Source organism: Lygodium microphyllum, chromosome 4, assembly GCF_053477565.2.
Source record: "Lygodium microphyllum isolate KBCC chromosome 4, Lygodium_microphyllum_v1.1.10, whole genome shotgun sequence".
In the NCBI taxonomy this organism is placed as follows: Eukaryota; Viridiplantae; Streptophyta; class Polypodiopsida; order Schizaeales; family Lygodiaceae; genus Lygodium; species Lygodium microphyllum.
Window position 1 is genome coordinate 28628354 of NC_141138.1, and position 21504 is coordinate 28649857.

The window sequence follows — 21504 nt, forward strand, 5'->3', positions numbered from 1 at the left end:
CAAGGAAGAAAAACTATAGAATCTCAAGATCCATAATAGCAAACTCCTATTGTAAAATCTCGAGTACGATCAACCTCCTGAGTAAAGCTCCTTATAATGATAAGATCATTCACGTACAAGATGAGCAACACACAACTATTACCCTCGACCTTGAAGTAAAGGTTGGGGTCATGGGCTAATCAATGAAATCCACTCTATAGAAAGAAGCGATCAATCCTCTAGTACCAAGCATGAGAGGCATGCTTCAGGCCATAAAGAGCCTCCTGCAATATGTAGACGTGGTCCTTCTTCCCTTACACAAGAAAACCTGGATACTGCGAAACATAAATCTCCTCCTCAAGGACACCATTGAAGAAAGTAGACTTTACGTCCATCTGATAAACAGGCCAACAGTGATGGGCTACAAGAGCCAAAATAAGCCGAATAGTAAACATCCAAGCTACAAGTGTAAAGATCTCAAAATAGTCCAAACTTGCCCTCTAAGCAAAACCCTTAGCTACAAGCCTAGCTTTGTGCTTGTCCAAGGAGCCATCTACAAGGTACCTGGTCTTATAGACCCACTTCACACCTATCACCTTCTGCTTCGAGGAACACAAAATCAATTCCCATGTCTGATTACATTCAATAGGATAGAGCTCCTCATGCATGGCTTGACGTCGAATATCCTATGCAAGGGCCTCATCAACTATAGTAGGCTCACTAACATGAAGAATCTATGACATAAGGGCATAGTCCACACAAAATGAACTATTCTGTTGGACTTGTAAGTGAGTTGATCTGCATGGACCTGTAGGAGAAGTAGGAAAGTGAGAAACACCTAAATCCTACATGAGTGATCAGTACCAACGAGGAATCCGAATAGGCTCATCTTACTACGAGGAAGACTAAGTAGCCTCCGGTACCTACAAAGCATCGGTTTGTGAAAGGTACTCCCCCTCACCAAGGAAAGGTAAATCCTCCTCATCTAAGGAAGGCTCCCCCTCTGAAAGCGAATCAGCCCTAGAAGACTCTAGAGGGAAGACTAAAGGGATGGAAGTATGCGACGAAGAAAAAGAAGGAGGCACATCCGTCAAAGGTGGTAGGGAAGCTGAAGTAGAGGGGGAAGGAGGAGGAGGGGGAAGAGCCGAAGACAAAAAAAGGGAGCTAAGAGGCAATCTGGAAGGAAGGAGAGAAACCAAGGGTAGGAGAGGGCTAGTCGGATGATGAAGAATCACCCGGAATAAAACCATCAATAGGATCCTTGGAGGCCCAAGCCTCGTTGAAGATCACATCCCTACTCACCTCAAACTTCCATACCTTCGAATCGTAGAGTCGATAGCCCTTCGTGGTAGTGTTATAGCCCACAAAGATGAGCTTCCTAGACTTTGAGTCAAGCTGCATCTTCCTCTTCTTCTTGTCCACATGGACAAATGCATCACATCCAAAGATGCAGAAGTGAGACACTTGCAACCAAAGAAAGCCTCATAGGGAGTCGTGTCCTGTAACACAGAAGTTGGGGAATGGTTGCAGATGTAAACCGCAGTATCCACCGCCTTACCCCAAAGGAAATGAGGAAGAACTCGGTGCTCCATCATCGATCAGGCCATCATTAGCATGGTCGAATTCACACACTCTACCACACCATACTCTAAAAGTGTATTCAGATGGGTATACTCCACCCCTACAAAACTAAGAAACGAGGTTAGAACTAAACTCTCCACCATGATCGGCTCGTATGCAATGGACTTTGGAAGTAGTCTGTGTCTCCACAAATACCTTCCACTCACAGAAACGGAAGTACATCTCCCTCTTGTACTATAGAAAATAAGGCCATACAAATGACTGAAGTCATCAATAATGAGCATCAAATACTTGGCCTTCCCAAGAGAGGTCATGCCCATAAGTCCACAAAGATTAATGTAAACCAAGTTCCAACTCAAGCGGGGTAGAAGCAATCCCAGTGGAAACCTGGGGATGAGGTTGTCTATGCTACTTGCCTCTCAAACAACTAGGGTACAAAGTATGAATAGGAGAGAGGTCATGAAGTCCCTGTAAAATATTACACGGCGCAGCGAACAGAATCTGAGAAAGAGATAGAGAGTACACAACAGATAAGAGGAGAATCAGTAAAATTCTTTAACTCCAAACAACTGATACAAAGATGGCTCTGTCCACCCGTGCGCTTCCACTGTGTGAAGCTTAGATGGCGATCTAGACAGAAGATAGGTGAAGAGCTTAAGGCTAGCTGGAACAACAACTCTGACTGGGTGAAAGATGAGTGTAAGATGGCTGCGAAGGGGTTTAGCTTTTATAGCCCGCGAAGGTCGTTAGGTCGGCCTGCTGACCGACCTACCATATGAGCCTCCACTAGTCGGCCAGGGAATATTCCAGGGAATATTCCCTTTACCATCGGGCCGGGGGCGCTGCCCCCGGACCCCCGCCAGGGGGGCCGCTGGCCCCCCTGGGACCCCCCAGCCAGGGGCCGCTTCCGCGGCCCCCGGACCCCACAATAGGGGCCCCTTTTAACTCCCTTACCACGCAACTCAATGCAATGTGCCTCGAGTTGCTACTAGCTTAACCACTCCGTCTAACCCAAAGATTAGACCCACAACAGTCACCTTTTTGCCATCCGGTCACATAGACCTCATCTGATATACAAGTCAGGACTCAACCAATGTCCGGGCTCACATTTGGCTTCTCCTCATAATGGGGGCCTTACAACTTTGAGCACCATGGATCATTGGTAGCACCTAATGAGGGTGGGGCATTGATCATATCTAACAGTCCCTCCACCATCTTCTTCCAAGAAGCTAGTCGTATATCATCAAAATTAAGATGACCATAACGAGCATGCCAAAGCATCCCAAGCTTGTGGGAAAATCTCGTGCCTAAGGCTGTGAACATGTAAAGCCCAACCTCTTGGGATCCTGTCCAAAGGACGGCACTTGTAGAAGCATCCTTCACTATCACAGCATCCTATGTAAATACCACGCAAGTACTAAACCGTGTAAGACCATGAATAAACAATAGGTTAAAACCTAAATACGATACATAGAGAACTTTGGCTAAAGAAGACTGCCTCTCTAGCAATAAAGGAATAGTCCCCACTCCTCGAACAGGAACGATAGAGTTATCACCAATAGTGAGACCGTGCCCCCTCTAGTACTTAAATCCTGAAGTCAATCTTGTTTGCAGGTCATGTGAGAAGAGGCCTCCCTGTCAATGAGCCAAGGCTTCTCCTAAGCGGAAGAACCAAGAGTTGTATCCTCCTCAGCAAATACATGCACAAAGACAGACTTTGTCGTCGCCAGGGCAGCCTTCGTATCCTTCTAATCCTTCTTCTTTGGCTTTAAATGGAGGTACTTTTGCCAACACTTCTCTTTAGGATGAGTGTCCTTCCCACAATGTGGACACCAGGGCTTCTTTTCTTTCTTCTCATCCTTCTTGTCCTTGGCCTATGCCTTTTTCTTCTTCCCTCCACCTATACTTGCAATAAATGCCTTGGTGGAGACAAAACCACTGGCCCCAACCTCTCTGAGTTGCTTGTCATGCTCCAAGACAAGCGGTGAAAGCTCCTCCCATAAGAGTATCTTCCGGGTCCTTGATGTGATAAGACAGGTGTAGAAGACATCGAACCAAGAAAATGGTAGCTGAGTCAAAGGGATCATAACCATGTCTTCAGAGAATATCATCAGACCAAGAGAGGTAAGCTCACCTCTCATGTCTTCCATGTTCATGATCTGCTCCTTCATAGAGAAGGAATGATCAAGACTAAGCATCCGCAACTTCTTCTAAAGGGAGATCTTGTAGGCAAATGTCTTGTGCCGATACAAAGATGCAAGCTTATTCCATACTTCCACCGTAGTATTCAACCTATCCATAGAAATCCCATCTATTGAATCCTCCTTAGGACGGGGGATGGAATCCAAAACAAGAGCCCAAAGATCAAAGGTGTCAAGTATACACTCCACCTTACATGACCACAACAAATGGTTCAAACCATCGAGTTTGTCTTCTTTGGGTACTGAAGGTAAGATAGGCACCTGTACCGAGGGTATCAAAGACGACATCTTCACTTCGGACAAAGCCTTCTTTTTCTTTGGGTACTGAAGGTAAGACACGCACCTATACCGAGGGTATCAAAGACAACATCTTCACTTTAGACACCCTTCTCTGATAGATGAATAGAAGGGGGATGGGTGGAACGGGGGACTTTTCTTGCCAACTAGAATCACAATAATTGCATTTCCACTTAGAAAAATGTCTGGAAAGAAGCTTTTTCTCTAAGTCATCAAAGTTCATGAACTGGTAAGACATCTTTGGATGGAGACAACCAAAAAGACAAAAGGCAGTCAGCTACAAAGACTGTAGATGCATCATCTGTCAAGGAAAAGCTATCACCTACAACTAGAAAGCTATCGCCTACACCAGGATGCTATCATCTGCACCAGGAAGCTATCGCCTGCACCAGGATGCTATCACTTGCACCAGGATGTAGACACCTACAAATGCAAATTTGTGTTTTCTACAAAACGCATAAATAGATGCCACCTGATGCTTGAATGTTGTTGCTTAGGTCCTCCAAACTATCGCCCTGGCTGTCAAGATCAAACGGGCAGTGGGACACTTGTACGGGCTATAAACGCAATTTGAAAATACGCGTTTTGAAGATCTAGGCTGCTTCTCCACGATGAAAACCTGCTATTCTGCAAGAAATATCTAGACAATATTCTCACTTTGGCGATGTTACCATGTGAGAGAGCGCAACGAACGAGAAACACTAACACAGAGAGAAGCACAAAGAGAGAGATAGAGAGAGAGAGAGAGAGGGAAAGCAAAAGGTAAAGGAAGAATACTGCACTAATTGAAGAGGGTATGTATCTACCAAGTGGGGGGGCTGGCTATAAATAGCCATAAATTCCCAAATCTGGACAAGCAAGTCCAATAAGTGCCAAAAAAGCTAATCGACCAGCATTTGATCCTAGTCATTGAAGAAAAATTCCAACAAAAAATGGGGGTGACCACGAAAAAATCCTAGATGATAATAACAATGTCCAACAAGTGTAGGCAAACTATGGAAAGCAATAATTGGCCTAGGAATGAACACAAGAAACCGACAAATTAAAAAAATGCACCTAAACTGCCAAAGCTCCTATGTCTCCGTCAAACTCTAACAAGAGCTCCCAATCAAGAGATGACGAACTGACATAACTAACATAGGCACGCTAACGAGTTCTTACCTTACAGGAGACTACATAATTAAGTCTAGAAGAAGTCCTCCCCACATTCTTATTCAAAGAGGGATCTAGTTACCTCTTCTTTGCAAGGGAAAAGTAGAGGTGGCAAAAACTCACAAGATGAGAAGGCAACTCAAAACAAGGTGACACCTCTTCCTCAGACGAAACTAAAGAAAACAAACCCATCTGGCAACAACTCCCTAAAAAGAATAGGTGTTGCATACACTACCAAAAATCACACCATGTGGACAAGGAGTATCATACCAAGGCCTAGGGTCTCCCACCTAAGAGCCCACAACAAACCGTTGCAATTGCCTCCACTCCTACTAGATAATCCCATGGGGCTATGCCTCCTGCTACTGCCCCATCTACTCCTCCTAGCATAGTTACTACTAGACAAGTCGCATACAAACAGCCTCAGCAATCTATATCTTTTACTACTCCTAAAGGATTAGTTAACTAGTTTGCTAGCCATTCTCCCATAGCACTCTTTGCATCCATTCCATTATTTCTAGGGTCTCCCCCTAGACACCCATCTTGGACCACTTATCCACCTTATAAGTTTCATTGGCAAAGACCTACTGATGGTTGCCACAACATTAGGCTAGAATCTCTCTAGGGATCTTAGCATACTCTAAGCTAGCATCCTTTAGACCTCTTAGTTCCTTAGACTACTATATCTGGCACATAAGTTACTTTGTTCTTAGGTTTTCCTTCTTTTGTCTTCCACTGCATTCACTCATATACACATACTCATTGCACATCATCTTTCATTTAGCTTTAGTTTTTTGTTTCGTTTTGCTTTGAAGCATCTTACTACTAACCTTTGTTTTGCAAATTCTGATCTCTCTTACAAGGTTTTGTATTTCAATGTAGGGTTAACATGCAAGTTTAGATCGCTCGTTTCTATGCTAGAGATATGGGCTGCACGTTGTTCCTTTCATGGTTTCATCCTCCTAGGAGATTTGCTCTTCTACCAACATGGAGGCTTCCCCTCTTGAGGTGGATCATACAACATCTCTCTTGTTGCTATCACAGGGTTGAATTCTACCTTGCTCTTCCGGTCATTGGGGCTCCATCTTTATCTTCATCTATCTTCATGGTTTCCGGCACCATACGAAGACCGATATCAGGCTCCTCTTCCTCCTTCAACCTTGACATCCACAGTTAAGAGGGGTTTGTTGCCCTTTCTTCATATTCTACATGATTTGGCACTTCTCTTTGACAACGACCTCCCTTCCATGTTGTACCTCCCCTTTGCATTGCATGATCATCATCCTCCTGATACTAGGGCACATGGGTAAGTGAACAATTTTCCCACGAGGGACATTATCCAAGTAGCACCTATTGCATGCACATTCTCATCATGTAGTACACTACTTTGCACCTCATTGTACAGAGCACCCCTAAGCACATCCTAAGCTATCTAGATAGCTTGTTGTTTTGTGATGTGATGAATCTAACCATCCCTTTTCATTCTCACCATGGGATACAATTAATTGATAGGCCCTAAAACCATATCCTCTCCAAAAAAACAAAAAAAAACAAACAAACAAACAAAGAAGTTTTATGTGATTCCATCTACATTTGCAAGTCTTGCTAGGCCACTAGGCAACCAACGAGCATCCTTTGTCCGATGTCTTGGCCTCTTTGGAGTGATCACTTTGAACTCCCTTGGTAAGAAAATCGTCGCTTCTATGTTCTTGGTAGGCCATTAAGCAACCAATATGCAATCTTTGTCCAATGCCCTTGCTACTTTGGGGTGGGATGCCTTGGAGTAAAAATGGGCTCGACCTTTACTTCAAGTCCCTTCTTGGTTTCAATTTTGAGCCTAAGAGGGGTGTTGAGCTAAATATGCATTACAAACTCTTTAGCTTTTTAAAACACCCCCAAAATATGTATATTACCAAAAATTTCATTAAAATGTGTGTCTTCCTAGAGAGTTTATATGTCCCATAAGCAAAACCCTAATTTAGGAGGATTCTTTTATATCTATAAGCTTGCAAGTTTCTCACTTCACTATGCAGATTTCAACCATCAACTACTGCCGACAAGTTGTGAAGCCCTTTACGACTACATCCCTTCCTCCTCTAGCACCTAGCGCCAATTCTTCTATATCTATAAGCTTGCAAGTTTCTCACTTCACAATGCAGATTTCAACCATCAGCTACTATGTCGACAAGTTGTGAAGCCCTTTACGACTACATCCTTTCCTCCTCCAGCACCTAGCGACTGGTCTACAGTAACACAGTTATCACCCTCCTAACACATTTTTGCATTTTGAGTTTTGAGTTTAGAGTTTTAGTCATGTTCATACATTCTATGTTCTCTTTGAAGTTTGTGCAAACCCTAGCACAACTTCACAGTATATACTTCACTTATTGAGTTCATTTGTGTTATTGTGTCTTATAAAAAATGACTGTGATGTGACATCTTTAGGGGATGTAGAATAGATTGCCCATTAAAGACCAATGAGTTAGTGTCTTATGGCTGGTGGCACATGGAGGCTTGGCGGTGGGAAGCTGGCTTGCCCAAATGCAAAAGGAGGGAGTTTGTAAGTGCTGCACACAGCAGTTGATGGAAACCCCAAAGCACTGCCTTTGGTCGTGTGAGACGGCACAGCTCGTGTGGAGAGGAGTATACCGCATCTTGCGCCACATAGCACCCAGCCTTGGATGTACTACCTTAGACTTGCTTGGAAAACAAAATGATACTTTGGATCTTTACTTGTAAACAAAAGAGAATATTGTGCCTCTAAGGGCAAATGATATAACTTGTCTTCAAAATAAATGGTGCTTTGTATGCATTGTTTCATATGTTACATGGGTTGTTTTACCATGAATCATGAAGCTATAGCTATATGTGTAATTATCATGTTTGATCTTCGTAAGAAGAATGATTTCCTAAAGGACTAGATTGTTTACCTAGGTTGTGATTTGTGAGATATCTTAATGTGACGTCCACTTTATTGGATGTGGTGGGCAAGAGACTCTTCTAGTGGAGGGCGGCTCACACAATATGGTACTATATTAGGAGGAGAACTGCCCGAAATAATATCAATATGGTGGTCTTCTGCCCTTTTTGAGAGAAGTTGATAAGCAAGATCTTCCAAATAACAATCTTTATACTTTCCAAGAGTTTAAGTTGTTATTGGTTTTCAATATTCATGTTATCTTTCATATCATTGACAAAAAGTAAACAGCATTGAACGCAATCCTTAATTGCATGTCTCACCATAGATATAGTGCCTCCATACTCTAGTATAGATCACGTATTTCTCATCTTTGTTAGAGGTAAATACTACCTTCTTCTTTTGAGAGAAGATAGTTGAGTCTACCCTATGATTCAAGGCATGCCCACAATCACATCACAACCGTTAAAATCTACGATATAAAAGGTATCTTCATCATTGTAGCCTTGGATTCGAAATTTAAGCTTGCCAATGTAGTTTATTACAATCTTCACTATGTCACCCTTATCAGCATTTAAAGCCTAGTGACTTTAGCGAAAATCTCCATATTTTCATTATTTAATACAAGCCCTTTAGCCAACTCCAAGAAAATGAAGTTTTAATTCACTCCAAGGTCTATCAAGAATAGTGTTTGCTTACTTTGCAACTATCAACATCAACAACATGTACCCATATATCACTTACAATGTAATAAAAATAACTTATTTCTTTACAAGATGAAAACAGCATGAGAAAAATCAACCCTTTTTCCTTAATGAGCAATAATATATCAATATGGCTTGCTTCTTACACTTAAAATGAAAGCAGAGCTAAAGAAGGAGTAGCTGTAATGAATTTACAAGTATGTTATATTATAAAATAACAATGAAATAAGGAGAAGTATAAAGGTATTCAATAATGGAGGAGTAGAGGATGATGATATAGATAGAGGAGACATACTTTAGGCTATCTTCAACTATTGTACAAGAGTTTACAGCCATGAAAATTGATATTTAATGATGAAAAACAAGCATTCTTTATAGGAGAAAGATTAGAGCTATAGTAAAAAGGAAAAGTGGAGTAGCACTACACAAGTGTCCAACCACATGTGAGGTGTGATAAGTGATAGGACACTTCAAAGCTTGTGTGACAAGTGTCTTGACACTTACCTCTTCTCTATGGTGTTCATTCTTGGACTAACTACTGCCAATGATAAAAATAGTCAAATTTAGTATCCACTATCATAACACAAAATTTGTTGTTATTTAGAATGTCTCCCTATTTTTTAGGGATAGCATTTTTAGACCATTCTAGGCTCCTAAAATTTAGGGATTCCCCATAATTTAGGACCCTGCCAATATGGCAACAATGTATGCAGTCCAATGTACAAAAAACATAGATCCGAAAGCCAAGATGATGTCTTCAATAATTAATGGATGGGAGGCAGGCTGGTGAGCAGTAAGCGACCTGCATGATAAGAAAACGCAGCTGTAGCAGCAATTGGTAGCAAAACACAAGGACTAGAGTATAGATGACAGCTGAGGAATGATCATGAACAGATGCACAGCATGTAAAGGATGAAACGCCTTAGTCGGAGGGCTTTCAACAATGTCACCCGTTGAGATGTGATATCGGCTGTGGACAGTCTTCCAAAACATGTGGTGGTAGGTTGAATAGCTCCTCTATGTGTGGCAGCAGCCAGTAAAGGTCCTCCGCTGACTAGCGGTGTCCTCCAAATGGGGTATGGGTAAAAATGTGAGAAAAATAACAGGATGCTAACGTGCAAGAGTGATAATGATCAAGAATGAGGGATGCACAAGCACAAACTTTATCGGTAGAGAAGTCTGGTGTGTTTGTCCTATTGCTCAAAAATAAGCCATTTATCTTTGGCAATTCAGCATTAATTGCTTTTTGGTGCTATTTTAGAAACTAATTAGAGTTTAATGCAAATTGATTATGTATTAATAGGGTTTAATGCACATTAGCGCAAACTCTACTATTAGTGGCTCATCTACTTATCGCTCTATTCACTTCGTTGTTGCTCATGTCTCTATGCTTTCTTGTTGCTAGTATGTATGTAAACTATGTTATGAATTGTAGAACTCTTATTGTTTAAGCTAATTGACTACAAGAACTCCAAGTATCCCTTACTCTCTCTATTCTCTATTATCATCTTGCATATCACCAACCTTCTTTATGATTGTTCTATCTAATTGACTTAGAGTTTCCTTTTCAAGCTTGGGGAATGCTGGACTTCTGATTCGCAGCTCCAAGTTCTTCATCTTCTGCTTTGACCATCTTCCAAGTTTTGCAGATTCAATTCGCATCTATGGTGCTTCTAGAAATCTCTTCAAAGGTTGGTAATTTCCAGCATGCTTCATTGACTCTTCTTGGTGGCTGCTTTCCAACGAGGTGGCCGCATCTCTATGCTAAAGATGAGACGATGTCATACTCCTCCAGTGGCAATCACACAAAACAATCTACATTGGTGACTAATGCATAGATAGTCAACATGTTCTTTGTTGGCAAGGTTGGTCTTACTAAACTAATGGACACATGGTTGCTATTACCAATCATGTTTGTCATGCACTATCACCTCTTGCCTGTGAACCTTGGTCTGAGTCAAACAAGGATATTAGGAGCTTTGACATGTCTATCACATGCTTTGACAGAGGAGACAACTCTATTTAGAGCATGCATTTCTTTCCATTTTTTTTTCCACTCAAGTTTTAGTGTGCATTTCTTGGCTTTGCCAAGCACTTGTTAGCCTATGGCCCTATGCAGCCCCTATAATCACCCTAGGTGGCTGTAACCAACCTTCCTCCTCGGATAGGGTGGCAAATAGCCTGACTAAGCACTCTTTACAGCAATTAACAAATTCGCAAAATTGAAATGCACACTCTACCATATAATCTTGGACATTGCTTACCCCGTTGGCCCTAAACTGGCGCCCCTTTCGGTATTTATTTAACTTAATTGAAGAAGAGGTTGATGTACAATGGGATTCTCCCAATCCCTTTCGGTATTCCAACTCCCCTTGCTGTCCAAAATGACCAACAAGTCTCCAATCCGATTTGCCCCTTGATTCAGGCAATCAAATGGCCTCAAAGATGGAAAATGTCCCAAATTCAATTTGCTGGTCCCTCCACTTGAATAGGCTAAAAATAACTTCAGCCCTGTTGAATCCAAGTCTTCAAGCTTCCGATTTCTGGCACATTTCCCGAGGCTGCTGCTTAACCTTGATTTCTGCTATACAGATCAGAGCTTACAGCAAAGAAATCTGAAATTTCTCAGCCTCTGGTGATCTCAATGCTATAAACTTAAAAACATAGAATAGCATAACCAAGCATAAACCATGGCTAAAACATCAATGCCATCATAACATATGATGTTGTCCATTGAACCAAATGAAAACCATTGAAAAATGAGCATAATCTCATCATAAACTAATCACTTGCTGATCTGAGAACTAATCACAAATTGTTGCAAATGTGACCCCAAACTATGTAGTGACCGAGAGACACGAAGATCGAGACAATCAATGTTCGTTAGCAACAACGAGAGACAGAGTAAGAGAGAGCAGAGTAGTGAGTGTGCACGATTTGTGGGTACAATGACGACTGTACCACTTTAGGTTTTTTAGATAGATATATTTATATGTAAGTACAAGTGCTAAGGGTGTATTCACACCCGTGTACATTAAAAGGCACGAGGACCTTTATTCCCAACAACCTCCCACCTAAAGACAATGTGCCTTAAGAGGAAAAAACAATCAACTAAGTCTAGGTATATACAAAGCTAAAATGCATATATCTATCCAACTCTCATCATCTGTCGGTAATGAGCAAACCGCTCTGCTGAAAGACCCTTTGTGAGAAGGTCTGCAGGATTATCATCTGTATGCACTTTGACAAGCTCAATGCTCTTGCTGTCAAGTACATCTCTAATGAAGTGATACTTCACCTGTACGTGCTTCGTCTTCGTATGAAAGACGAGATTCCGTGCTAGCATGATAGTACTCTGACTATCACAATGGAGAAAAAGTAACTCTGTAATGGCAATCTCTCCTACCAAACATGAAAGCCATAAAGCCTCCTTATATGCCTCAGTGGCAGCCACATACTCTGCCTCTGTAGTAGACAATGCAACACACTTTTGTAGCCTAAAGATCCAAGAGATTGCTCCTCCTATGAAGGTAAACACATACCTAGAAGTGGACTTTCTACAATCCGCTTGACCAGCATAGTCTACATCTATAAAGCCAACAACAAACGCCTTCTGCTTTCCAAAGCAGATACACAACTCTTTTGATATCTTATAATACCTTTCACTGCTTCCCAATGCTTTTTACCAAGGTTTGCCATATATCTACTAACCACTCCCACTGCAAAGGCAATGTCAGGACGTGTAGCAACCATAGCATACATCAAACTGCCAACAGCTAAAGCATATGGTATCTTGGTCATTTCAGTCTTCTCATCATCAAATGTAGGGTTGTCTTCTCTGCACTGAGTTTCACATATGGAGGCAATAGAACCCCAATTGTTTTTCCCCCCTCCATATTAAAATGCTGCAAAACTTGGAGATATACTCCTGTTGAGATAGATAGAGTAATTCTTTTGACCTATCTCTGAGTATTCGCATGCCAAGAATGTGATTTGCATCACCAAGATTCTTCAGGTCAAAGCTACCATGAAGACTTTGCTTCAGTGAGTCCAAGGCATGAGTATCCCTACCAGCAATCAGCATGTCATCAACATACAAAACCAAGATAATCAGGCTACCATTTGCTGCCTTCTTGGTGTACAAGCAATGATCCACTTGACTTCTATGAAAACCTTGAGACTGCATAAATGTATCAACCTTATGATACCATTCTCTTGGTGCTTGTTTCAGTCCATATAAACTCCTTTTGAGTTTACATACCATCTTTTCTTTCCCTTTTTCCACAAATCCTTCAGGCTGCTACATATTCATGCAGATCACAATTTAAGAATGCAGTCTTTACATCCATCTGTATGAGCTCCATATCTTCAACTACAACCAAGCCCAAAATGGTTCTCAATGTAGTCATCTTGACTACAGGAGAGAAGATCTCATCAAAGTCAATTCCATGTTCTTGCTTGTAACTCTTCGTAACCAATCTTGCTTTATACTTTGGCAAGGAACCAAAAGTGAGCTTCATCTTGTAAACCCATTTACGTGGAAGAGTTTTCTGTCCTTTACGCAACTGCACCAAGTCTCAAGTGTCATTTTCTCAAGAGATTCTATTTCTGACAACAGGGCTTTATCCCATTTCTTGCTATCCTGTCTGTCCATTGCTTCCTTCAAGCAAGATGGCTCACCACAATCTGTCAACATGACATAATCAGCCACATTGTTTGCACCAGGAATGAATCTATCAGGTTGTCTAGTAGCCCTAAACGATCTCCTAACCCAATGATCATTGTTTGCTGGCTGTTCCTGAAAATTTTCATTTTCAACATGTTGACCTGGCATTTTAACATGCAAATCAACATTAACAGCTTGTTATCCTGGTTGTTCTTGCACATGTAGTGGCTCATTATCATGGGCAATAGCTAGCTGATCATTTCCAGCATTATTTTCTACATTTATAGGTTCATTTACAACAGGTATTTACTGTTGTACAGTGGGTACATTTTGCTATCCAAAAGGTATTTCTTCCCGGAATACAACCCTACGGACCTCCTCAGTCTTTTCGGGTTGTTTATGCATGCAATCTTCACAGAAGCTAACATCATTGCTGTGTACTACTTTCCTTTTCTCGGGATCCCATAATCTATACCCCATTTCACCCTCGTCACCATATCCTAAGAAAATGCACTTAAAATAATTTGGCTCAACTATGCTGCGTTTTTCTTACAAATGTGCAAAAAGGCCTCGCAGCCAAACACTTTCAAGTGAGCATATGAAGGTGGCTTGCCTGACCACGCTTCTTGGGGAACCCCCCTCCCCCCTAATTTGATTATGACAGGTGACAGTGATGAAGATATCCTTCATGTGAAAATGCTATTGAAGCATAAGTTTGAGATGAAGGATTTGGGAGAGCTGCGTTATTTCTTGGGCATTGAGGTGATTAGATCACCAAGTGGGATACAGCTCTTGCAGAGGCAGTATGGATTGGACATGCTGTCCAAATATGGGATGACAGGCTGTAAGCCTATTTCAATTCCTTTGGAGCAAAATGTGAAGCTGAGCACAGATACAAGTGAGCTTCTAGAAGACCCTACTATGTACAGACGCATAGTAGGAAGTTTGATTTATATGACTATTACCAGGCCAGATTTGAGCTATGCTGTTGGATTGGTAAGTCAGTTTATGCAGGCTCCAAGGAAACCACATTTGGATGCGGCTAGACGCATACTCAGGTATGTGAAGTCCACATTGCAGTATGGACTATTTTATGAGACTGGGGTTCAGATACAGTTGCATGGATACACTGATGCTGATTGGACTGGTAGTATTTCTGATAGACGATCTACCAGTGGATATATGTTCTCTTTTGGGAGTGCTGCAGTCACTTGGAGCAACAAGAAACAGCCTACAGTTGCCTTATCAAGCACAGAGGCTGAGTACAGGGGTGCAGCAATGACTGCATGTGAGGTAGCTTGGTTGCATAAGCTACTTTATGATATGCATCAGTCTACAGATGGGCCAATTGTCATTTATTGTGACAACATGAGTAGTATACACTTGGCAAATAACCCAGTCTATCATACTAGAACAAAGCACATTGAGGTGCATTATCACTATGTGCGAGAGAGGGTTTTACTAGGTCTTATTGATCTAGTTTATGTCAGCACAGAGGATCAGGTAGCTGACATATTCACGAAGGCATTGGGCGCAGAGAAGCTGCGCAAGTTCAGAGACCTGCTTGGTGTGCAGGAATTGGGATTGAGCTCGAGGGGGAGTGTTGAGATATCGAGCTCCACTCGTGATACGCCAGGGTGACCGTTGTGTATTTATGTCACCGACGTGTCAGTTACAGACGCGGTTGGTACACCGCCCATGAATAATAGCTACATGATAGCTATCCTTATCTACTCTAGTTCGTGGCTCAGTTAGTATGCCACCTTAGTTAGTTGAGTTTGGTTTGAGACCCATATATAGGGTTCTTCTATTTCTTTGTATGAGAGTTCTTTTGGCTTACACAACTAAGAAGAGGAAAACTGTTTTCAGCCTCCACCCTTGTGTGTCTTCCCCCATTGTGCAAGCAAGAAAGCTTCAAGCGAGACTCCTTTCTTCTCTCCCACAATCTTGACAGGAGAGAGGAAGCCAAAGCCAGTGCCCATGCAGCCAGTGCCTCGTTGTTGTACGCAACTATCTCGTGTTTAGTATAGGATTCCATTTCCCGAGTATTACTTTGAGTTCTCCATTGCAATGTTCTTGTGTTTTCTCTCTCTTCTATCTTATATTCAACTGTTTATTTCAGCATCCTTATATGCTTCCATTGCTGCGTCCACTTCTAACACCCTTCTGCATTGACGAAGTCTAGCAAACTGAAATCCTAGAGCTGGGACTAGAATCCAAGCGCATGTAGACATATTTCATGACATAGTGTGGGCTTGGCTCCTAGTCAAAGGTCACATGCAATGATACTTTGGAGGTCTAGATGAAGGCTAGGAATCCATGGTCGCATATGCTACTACAAAGGCATTGTTGATAGACACCAAATATTGTTGTGAATACTTTCTATTTTCAAGGATGGTATGATCAACATCAACATCAAGTTCTCCCCAGGGCACCTCGGTGGTGGCTTACGCACCCACTCCTTAGGTATCCATGGACCTATCTAATGGTGGTTACATGTACTATGATGAGTTATTATCATTATATGTTATGTTACACCAGATCACCCAAAGACATAGTATTAGCAGTTTGTACATCTCATGATCGAGTCTATGCATATATAGTGGGTTGTTTGTATTTTTATTGCCAAATACCCAATCTATTTGCAACAACCAAACGACCTGTGCTTTGAGGCCCCTAATGGAGCTGGGGCCTGGCCAACTTGTTCAAGTTTGGGGCCTTTCATAGGTTGGCACTCCCTCATTGTATTCAGTGCATCCACACTTACATGTTTTCCTAATGGAGAGAGGGAGCCAAAGCCTTTTGCCAATGATTCTTGACCCAAGTCTTGTGTTGCCTTGTGTGTTGATATATGGATTCCATTCCCCAAGCATATCTCTCTTGAGTTCTTTTGTTCTTTGCAATGTTCTTCTTTATGTTTATGCAGTCAATTACAGCAAATTCTCATGCTTCCATTGCTACACCCTATTCTAATAGGATGGTAGTTCCGTGTCAAGGGGGAAAGTCAACTTCTCCTAGTGCACAGCTAGGCTGCCTAGCAAGTTTGCCCATGCAAACTTTGACATTCTCTAATCTCCTAGGGCATAGCTAGGTTGGCAAGTTTGACCGTGCAAACTTTGGCCTTCTCTAATCTCCTCTAGCAAGGATACACCTTTCCTATAGTAGTGGAGTAACGCCCCTCACTTATTCCTAAGCCAAGAGGAATGATTATGAAAGGGTAGAGATAGGACATGTTGATACTTGCCATACATGACACATCTATTTGATGCGGTGGACTCTAAGGGATGCTTTCTACATGCATCAACGCACTCTAACAACTCAAATCTGCAAGCTAGTTTGACTTTTAGATCCATGATGGGATGATTTGATACTGAGAAAAATTTGCTCCTAGTTATTTCCACATGAGGAAATACTTCCATGGTTTGGCTAAAGGAGGAAAATCTATGGACATGATGTGCTTTTGCAAAACTATTTTCATCACAAACATCGAGATTCCGGCCTTTCCACTTTCTATGATCAGGGTTCAACTATATTGTATGATTGGCATCAACATCAATGCTTCTACCGAGGTGCACCTAGCATTTGGCCAATCTTGGAGCATCAAAGGCGCTTCTAGTGTCATTTTCAATGTACTATGATGTTAGAAGTTTCTCACACATCACTCCTGTCTTATGGGAAGCGATAATGATTCCTAGAGGCTTGTATATTTGTATTGTTGTGTTTTTTTACTATATTGATCACCCAAAATCCAAGAGAGGGTGCTAGTAGTGTACATTTCATGGCAGATAGACAATTTATTAGGCTGTTTTTTGGGTACCTATATGAGTAGTTGAGTAGCTCATTAAGGGCTAGCTTGTTTATTCCAAGTCTAATCTTGTAGTTTAAATACGATCCACTCCTCCACTCTAAATCCATCTGATTAGAGGAGTGGAGGTACTACCAATCATCATATGTGCCATCAGTTGTGTGGTTTGCGTGGTAATCTCATGTATTGGGTCATGTATTCAATTGCCATGCACTCATACTTTGAGGTCTTGTGTTCTCTCTTTAACTATTCATTCTTCTTGGTGTTCAACATTTGTGTCCCTTCACTACCATTGCTTTGCTCATTCTCACAACAATAACTAGGCCCTCCACGCCTAGACTTGCCCCGGCGCTTCGCGCCAGGGCGGGCGCGATTTTCGTGGCGAGGGCAGGTGATGGACACGTGGCACCCGCCCCCGCGTTTCTTTGTGGGGAGGTTGGGGGCTGCCACGTGGCACCCGCCCCCAACCTCCCCTTAACTAATAGTAAAGATAATTAAGAGCTTTGTCCACTTTTTGCCTTATTAGAAAAATTTTAGGCACCTAGTTTATGCCTAACCTGGTTTTGATCTTGCAACATGCATCCCTTTATGTATAAGTATTTTTGTTTTGGCCATGGCATCGCTGCAGCACATGGTCCAACTTCTCCAATAACCATGCTCTTGTGACTTTTGCCTTCAATTACCATATACTTCCACTGGCATTTAACAAATAGTTTCCATATAACATGGAGAACAGTATTCCCAAATATTCTGCATTACTGCTCCAGTAATGATTCTCAAGGTGAGTAATATATACTTATCATGATATAGATTGAGGCAGGTAATGCAAGATGGAAGGGAGTGATAGCCTTGTTAGACGCCCCATTTGTAGCTGCTGTAGACGTCAATCAACAAACTCCACAAAATCCACAAATATATTTTTAATGCCTAATTCCATAACAATTTCTCCCAGGTAATCCAAGACTGAAAGGGTTGGTAGCCTTGTTAGTAGCCCATTTCATCAAAGGATGGGTTTTTTTTTAATCAATGAGCTAAACACAAACTTTCACAATAAAAGTGTGCATAGGTGAACGCTGCAACAGAAGTCTCACATTTCCGCTTCAATCTGCTGCAAAATGAAATGCAAAGCAGAAACTGCACATGAACTGACCTGCTCAAGAGTGAGAACTAATCCCCAGTCACTGTTGACAACTTTCTTTCTCTCCATCCACGTCCAGTTAAAAAGATCCCTGCAACACAAAGTTCAACAGAGAGAAAGATTGGCACAATAATCGAATCTTGCAAATTTAGTGATGGTAACTACTTAATTCCCTTTCATAACCACATGCTGTAAACTGCTTGTTGCTTTCAAATCTAAACTATCTAGCCTTAATACTTCAAAAAGTTTTGCGGAGACCTGAACATCACAGAGACTCCTCTTTTCCGTCTTTGTCCAGTAGAAAGGTGTGTAATTTTGATACAGCTGTTTGTCACCAACCCCAAGAAATGAAACAGCGCAAGAGCATCTTTATGAACATCAGCTCCAATTTTTAGAATATTGTACTCTGATAAAACAGTCTTCAACATTGTTGGGTACTTCCCCGGAATCAACAAGTTCCGCCCTGGAAGACTGATCAACAGACACCGTTCATGAAAAGAGAGTTGAACAAGGGAAGGGCTACGGTCATCAGCATACTTGCAGGCCAAACCAAGGAAAGTGGTTGTCCCTGGTCGATCTTTAAGTAGCCAATTTAAACAAGAGTTCACCAGATCCACCTGATCAAGAGCCACCTTCCTTATTTGGATACAAAACTCTTGTGCAGGCTGAGATGTTTCAATGTCATTTGGTGCTGGAGGCATGGACCGTATAATACTTTTGGGAATTGAAACCCTTAAGTCTGATTGTAAAACCCTCTCTTCGATTTTACTTGACATATCTTTCACAACCTTCGCAATCTTTATGTCATCATCATCTAGAAATGTCTGACTTGGATCTTCCAGACTGAGTGACTGGTCATATAGAGCAGGCAGCTGGTCACATAGAGCAGGCAGCCGGTCACCTATAACAGGCAATTCCAGAGACAGAGCACTTGTCTCCTCACAAAGCACAGGAAGCTCTTTTACACAAGTGTCAGAAAATTGGGATTTCAAAATGTTCAAAACGTGCAATGAATGTGAAATATCGAGGATGCCAAATGTTGGAATGGAGGACCGTATGACCTGCAGTCAGATGAGCTTTCATGAATTTATCTACTATATTTCTGTTCAATCGGCTACGACTCTTTCCAATGATGTCAGCAGATACAAAAAGCATACTTAAGGACCTAGAATTACCTTGTCATCAAATTGTGAAGCTACAGCAAGGGAAAGTAAGAACCGATCAGTATTCATGATAGCTAGATATTTATTAAAAGAGCTTCCACTACTTGTAGCTGCCTGAGATAAGTATGTGGTGCAAGAAAGACCGCTTCTCTGCATTGCCGTGTTGTGGCCCAAAGTTGCAAAATGTGCATTGCTTTCCACCCTTACCCCACATCTGTAACTTTCCCCCTGATGCTCTGTGCTGCTTGTCTGGGGAAAATGTGAATTAAGATAAGATTCTGCAATTACTTCAGATCCTGCTGCTGTCTTCTTGGCTGTGAGACATTCTTCTTGCATAAAAAGGCCAAAATTACCCTCTTCAACCACATTTGGAACTGAGCTATCCAAAGCTACCCCTTCACCTTTGAATAAAATCCTAAGCTTGTTGTTCTGTCCAATAGAAGGTTCAACATCTTCTATTGGACTTCCTAATGTTGGTTCCTGCAACTGAAGAAAAGTAACAAATCATTCAGTCCTACGTTCCTGCAAGAGAGAGTCCAAGGAAAGTAAAGACAGACGGCAGTCCCATGATTCCTCCTCATGCCATTATTATCTCATTTTCACCATGTTATCAGGATTGATTCCAAAGCCTGCAATGTGTTCTTTGATGCACTCACCGCATAGCTATGAGAGAATCTCCTTGAGAAGATCCTTTGATATCCTTTGGCAATGGCATCCTTGAAAATATCCTTTGCCATTGCCTACAAATTTTCCTTCTACACTTGTATGAAATATACAGCTGGGAACGGGAACCCTATTTTCAGCATACCAATTTCTCCACATGGCTGAGCTTGGCGATGCTCTGCAATACTTCAAAACAACATGAAAATGTGACGATCATTTGGAAACGGGAAGTGCATTACATGGCTATATCCTTTTTAAGTGTCATAATAACTCGGACAATGGAAAAACCTCATTGAAGTATAGTGCAGCCAATAACCATGTGAGAAAGCGACATAGTTAATGTCAAAGTTACCTTGTAGAAGAGAGACTAAAAACTGCTCTACTTTCATGTATGCGAGATACTTGTCATAAAAGTGTTCTCCTGCGCCAGCAGCCGTGCAAGTTACTCTCTCTCTCTCTCTCTCTCTCTCTCTCTCTCTCTCTCTCTCTCTCTGGCTTCTGTCTGCAAATCCAAGGGGCCGTTCTTTACTGATTGAGGCCTCAATGCATTGGCGCTGGAGAGCTTGAAGGCTTCTGTGCTTCTGATTTCTGATTGAGTCTCCGATCGAAAGAGAGGTCGTCTGTGAACGAATTGAAGGGGCTGTGCGACGCAAACACGGTCTTGCAAAACCAGGAAGCTCGCAACAGCTCCGCGGTAGAGCACGAAAGCGAGAGGAGCTTTCGCGTTCGGTGTGGTTGCGAGCAAGTCCTTAGAGACTCGCTTTGCACCAAGCTGAATTGGTAGTCAGCCAAAAGCTCTCTAGAGCCATTGCATTGCATACATATTCAGAACCTAGATATAATCTTTTTGCATCCATATTCAGAACCTAGATATAAATCATTTTTGCTTAGCAAACGTGGCAAAAGCTTACAAAGTTACACTCGTGGATTTTGAAGCTAATTATTATTTCGGTTGTAGGTTCCAACGAGAGCTTATTATCCAAGTTTAAGCAATTTAGCACTTTGTGCCTACTTTGTGGAAGGGGAAAAAGAAAAGTATAGCATATGTCATTTAGAAATGCAAAGAATCCAATAAGGGTTTTGCAAATATTGAAGAGGATTGGACATGTCACAATGGATCCTAACTAATGAAGTAGTCATCAAGTGCATTTAGTATGCATGCCATGTAGCGAAGACCATGACTTGCATGGATGCAAGGGACCTCTATGAGGAAGAGACCCCCTAAGCAGCAAGATAGG

The 21504-nt window shown here is 41.8% G+C and overlaps 1 protein-coding gene across 4 annotated transcripts in view; it reads right to left on the minus strand.

Moving 5' to 3' along the window:
* Nucleotides 1-21087, minus strand: part of LOC148036899 (uncharacterized) — a 63501-nt gene extending 42414 nt beyond the window's left edge. For 2 of the 4 annotated variants that reach the window (XR_015690526.1, XR_015690527.1), the window contains exons 1-5: nt 20619-21087; nt 20260-20444; nt 19616-20089; nt 18699-19501; nt 18453-18531 (exon numbers count right to left, since the gene is read on the minus strand). Coding sequence is in view for 2 of the 4 variants with exons in the window: in XM_087675819.1 (XP_087531945.1) it covers nt 18453-18531; nt 18699-19501; nt 19616-20089; nt 20260-20340 (1437 nt within the window). In the remaining 2 variants the exon portion in view is untranslated. Of the gene's footprint in view, nt 1-18452; nt 18532-18698; nt 19502-19615; nt 20090-20259; nt 20453-20618 lie in introns of all 4 variants that reach the window. The other 2 variants (XM_087675819.1, XM_087675820.1) reach the window with 2 other exon arrangements.
* Nucleotides 21088-21504: the final 417 nt, after the last annotated feature.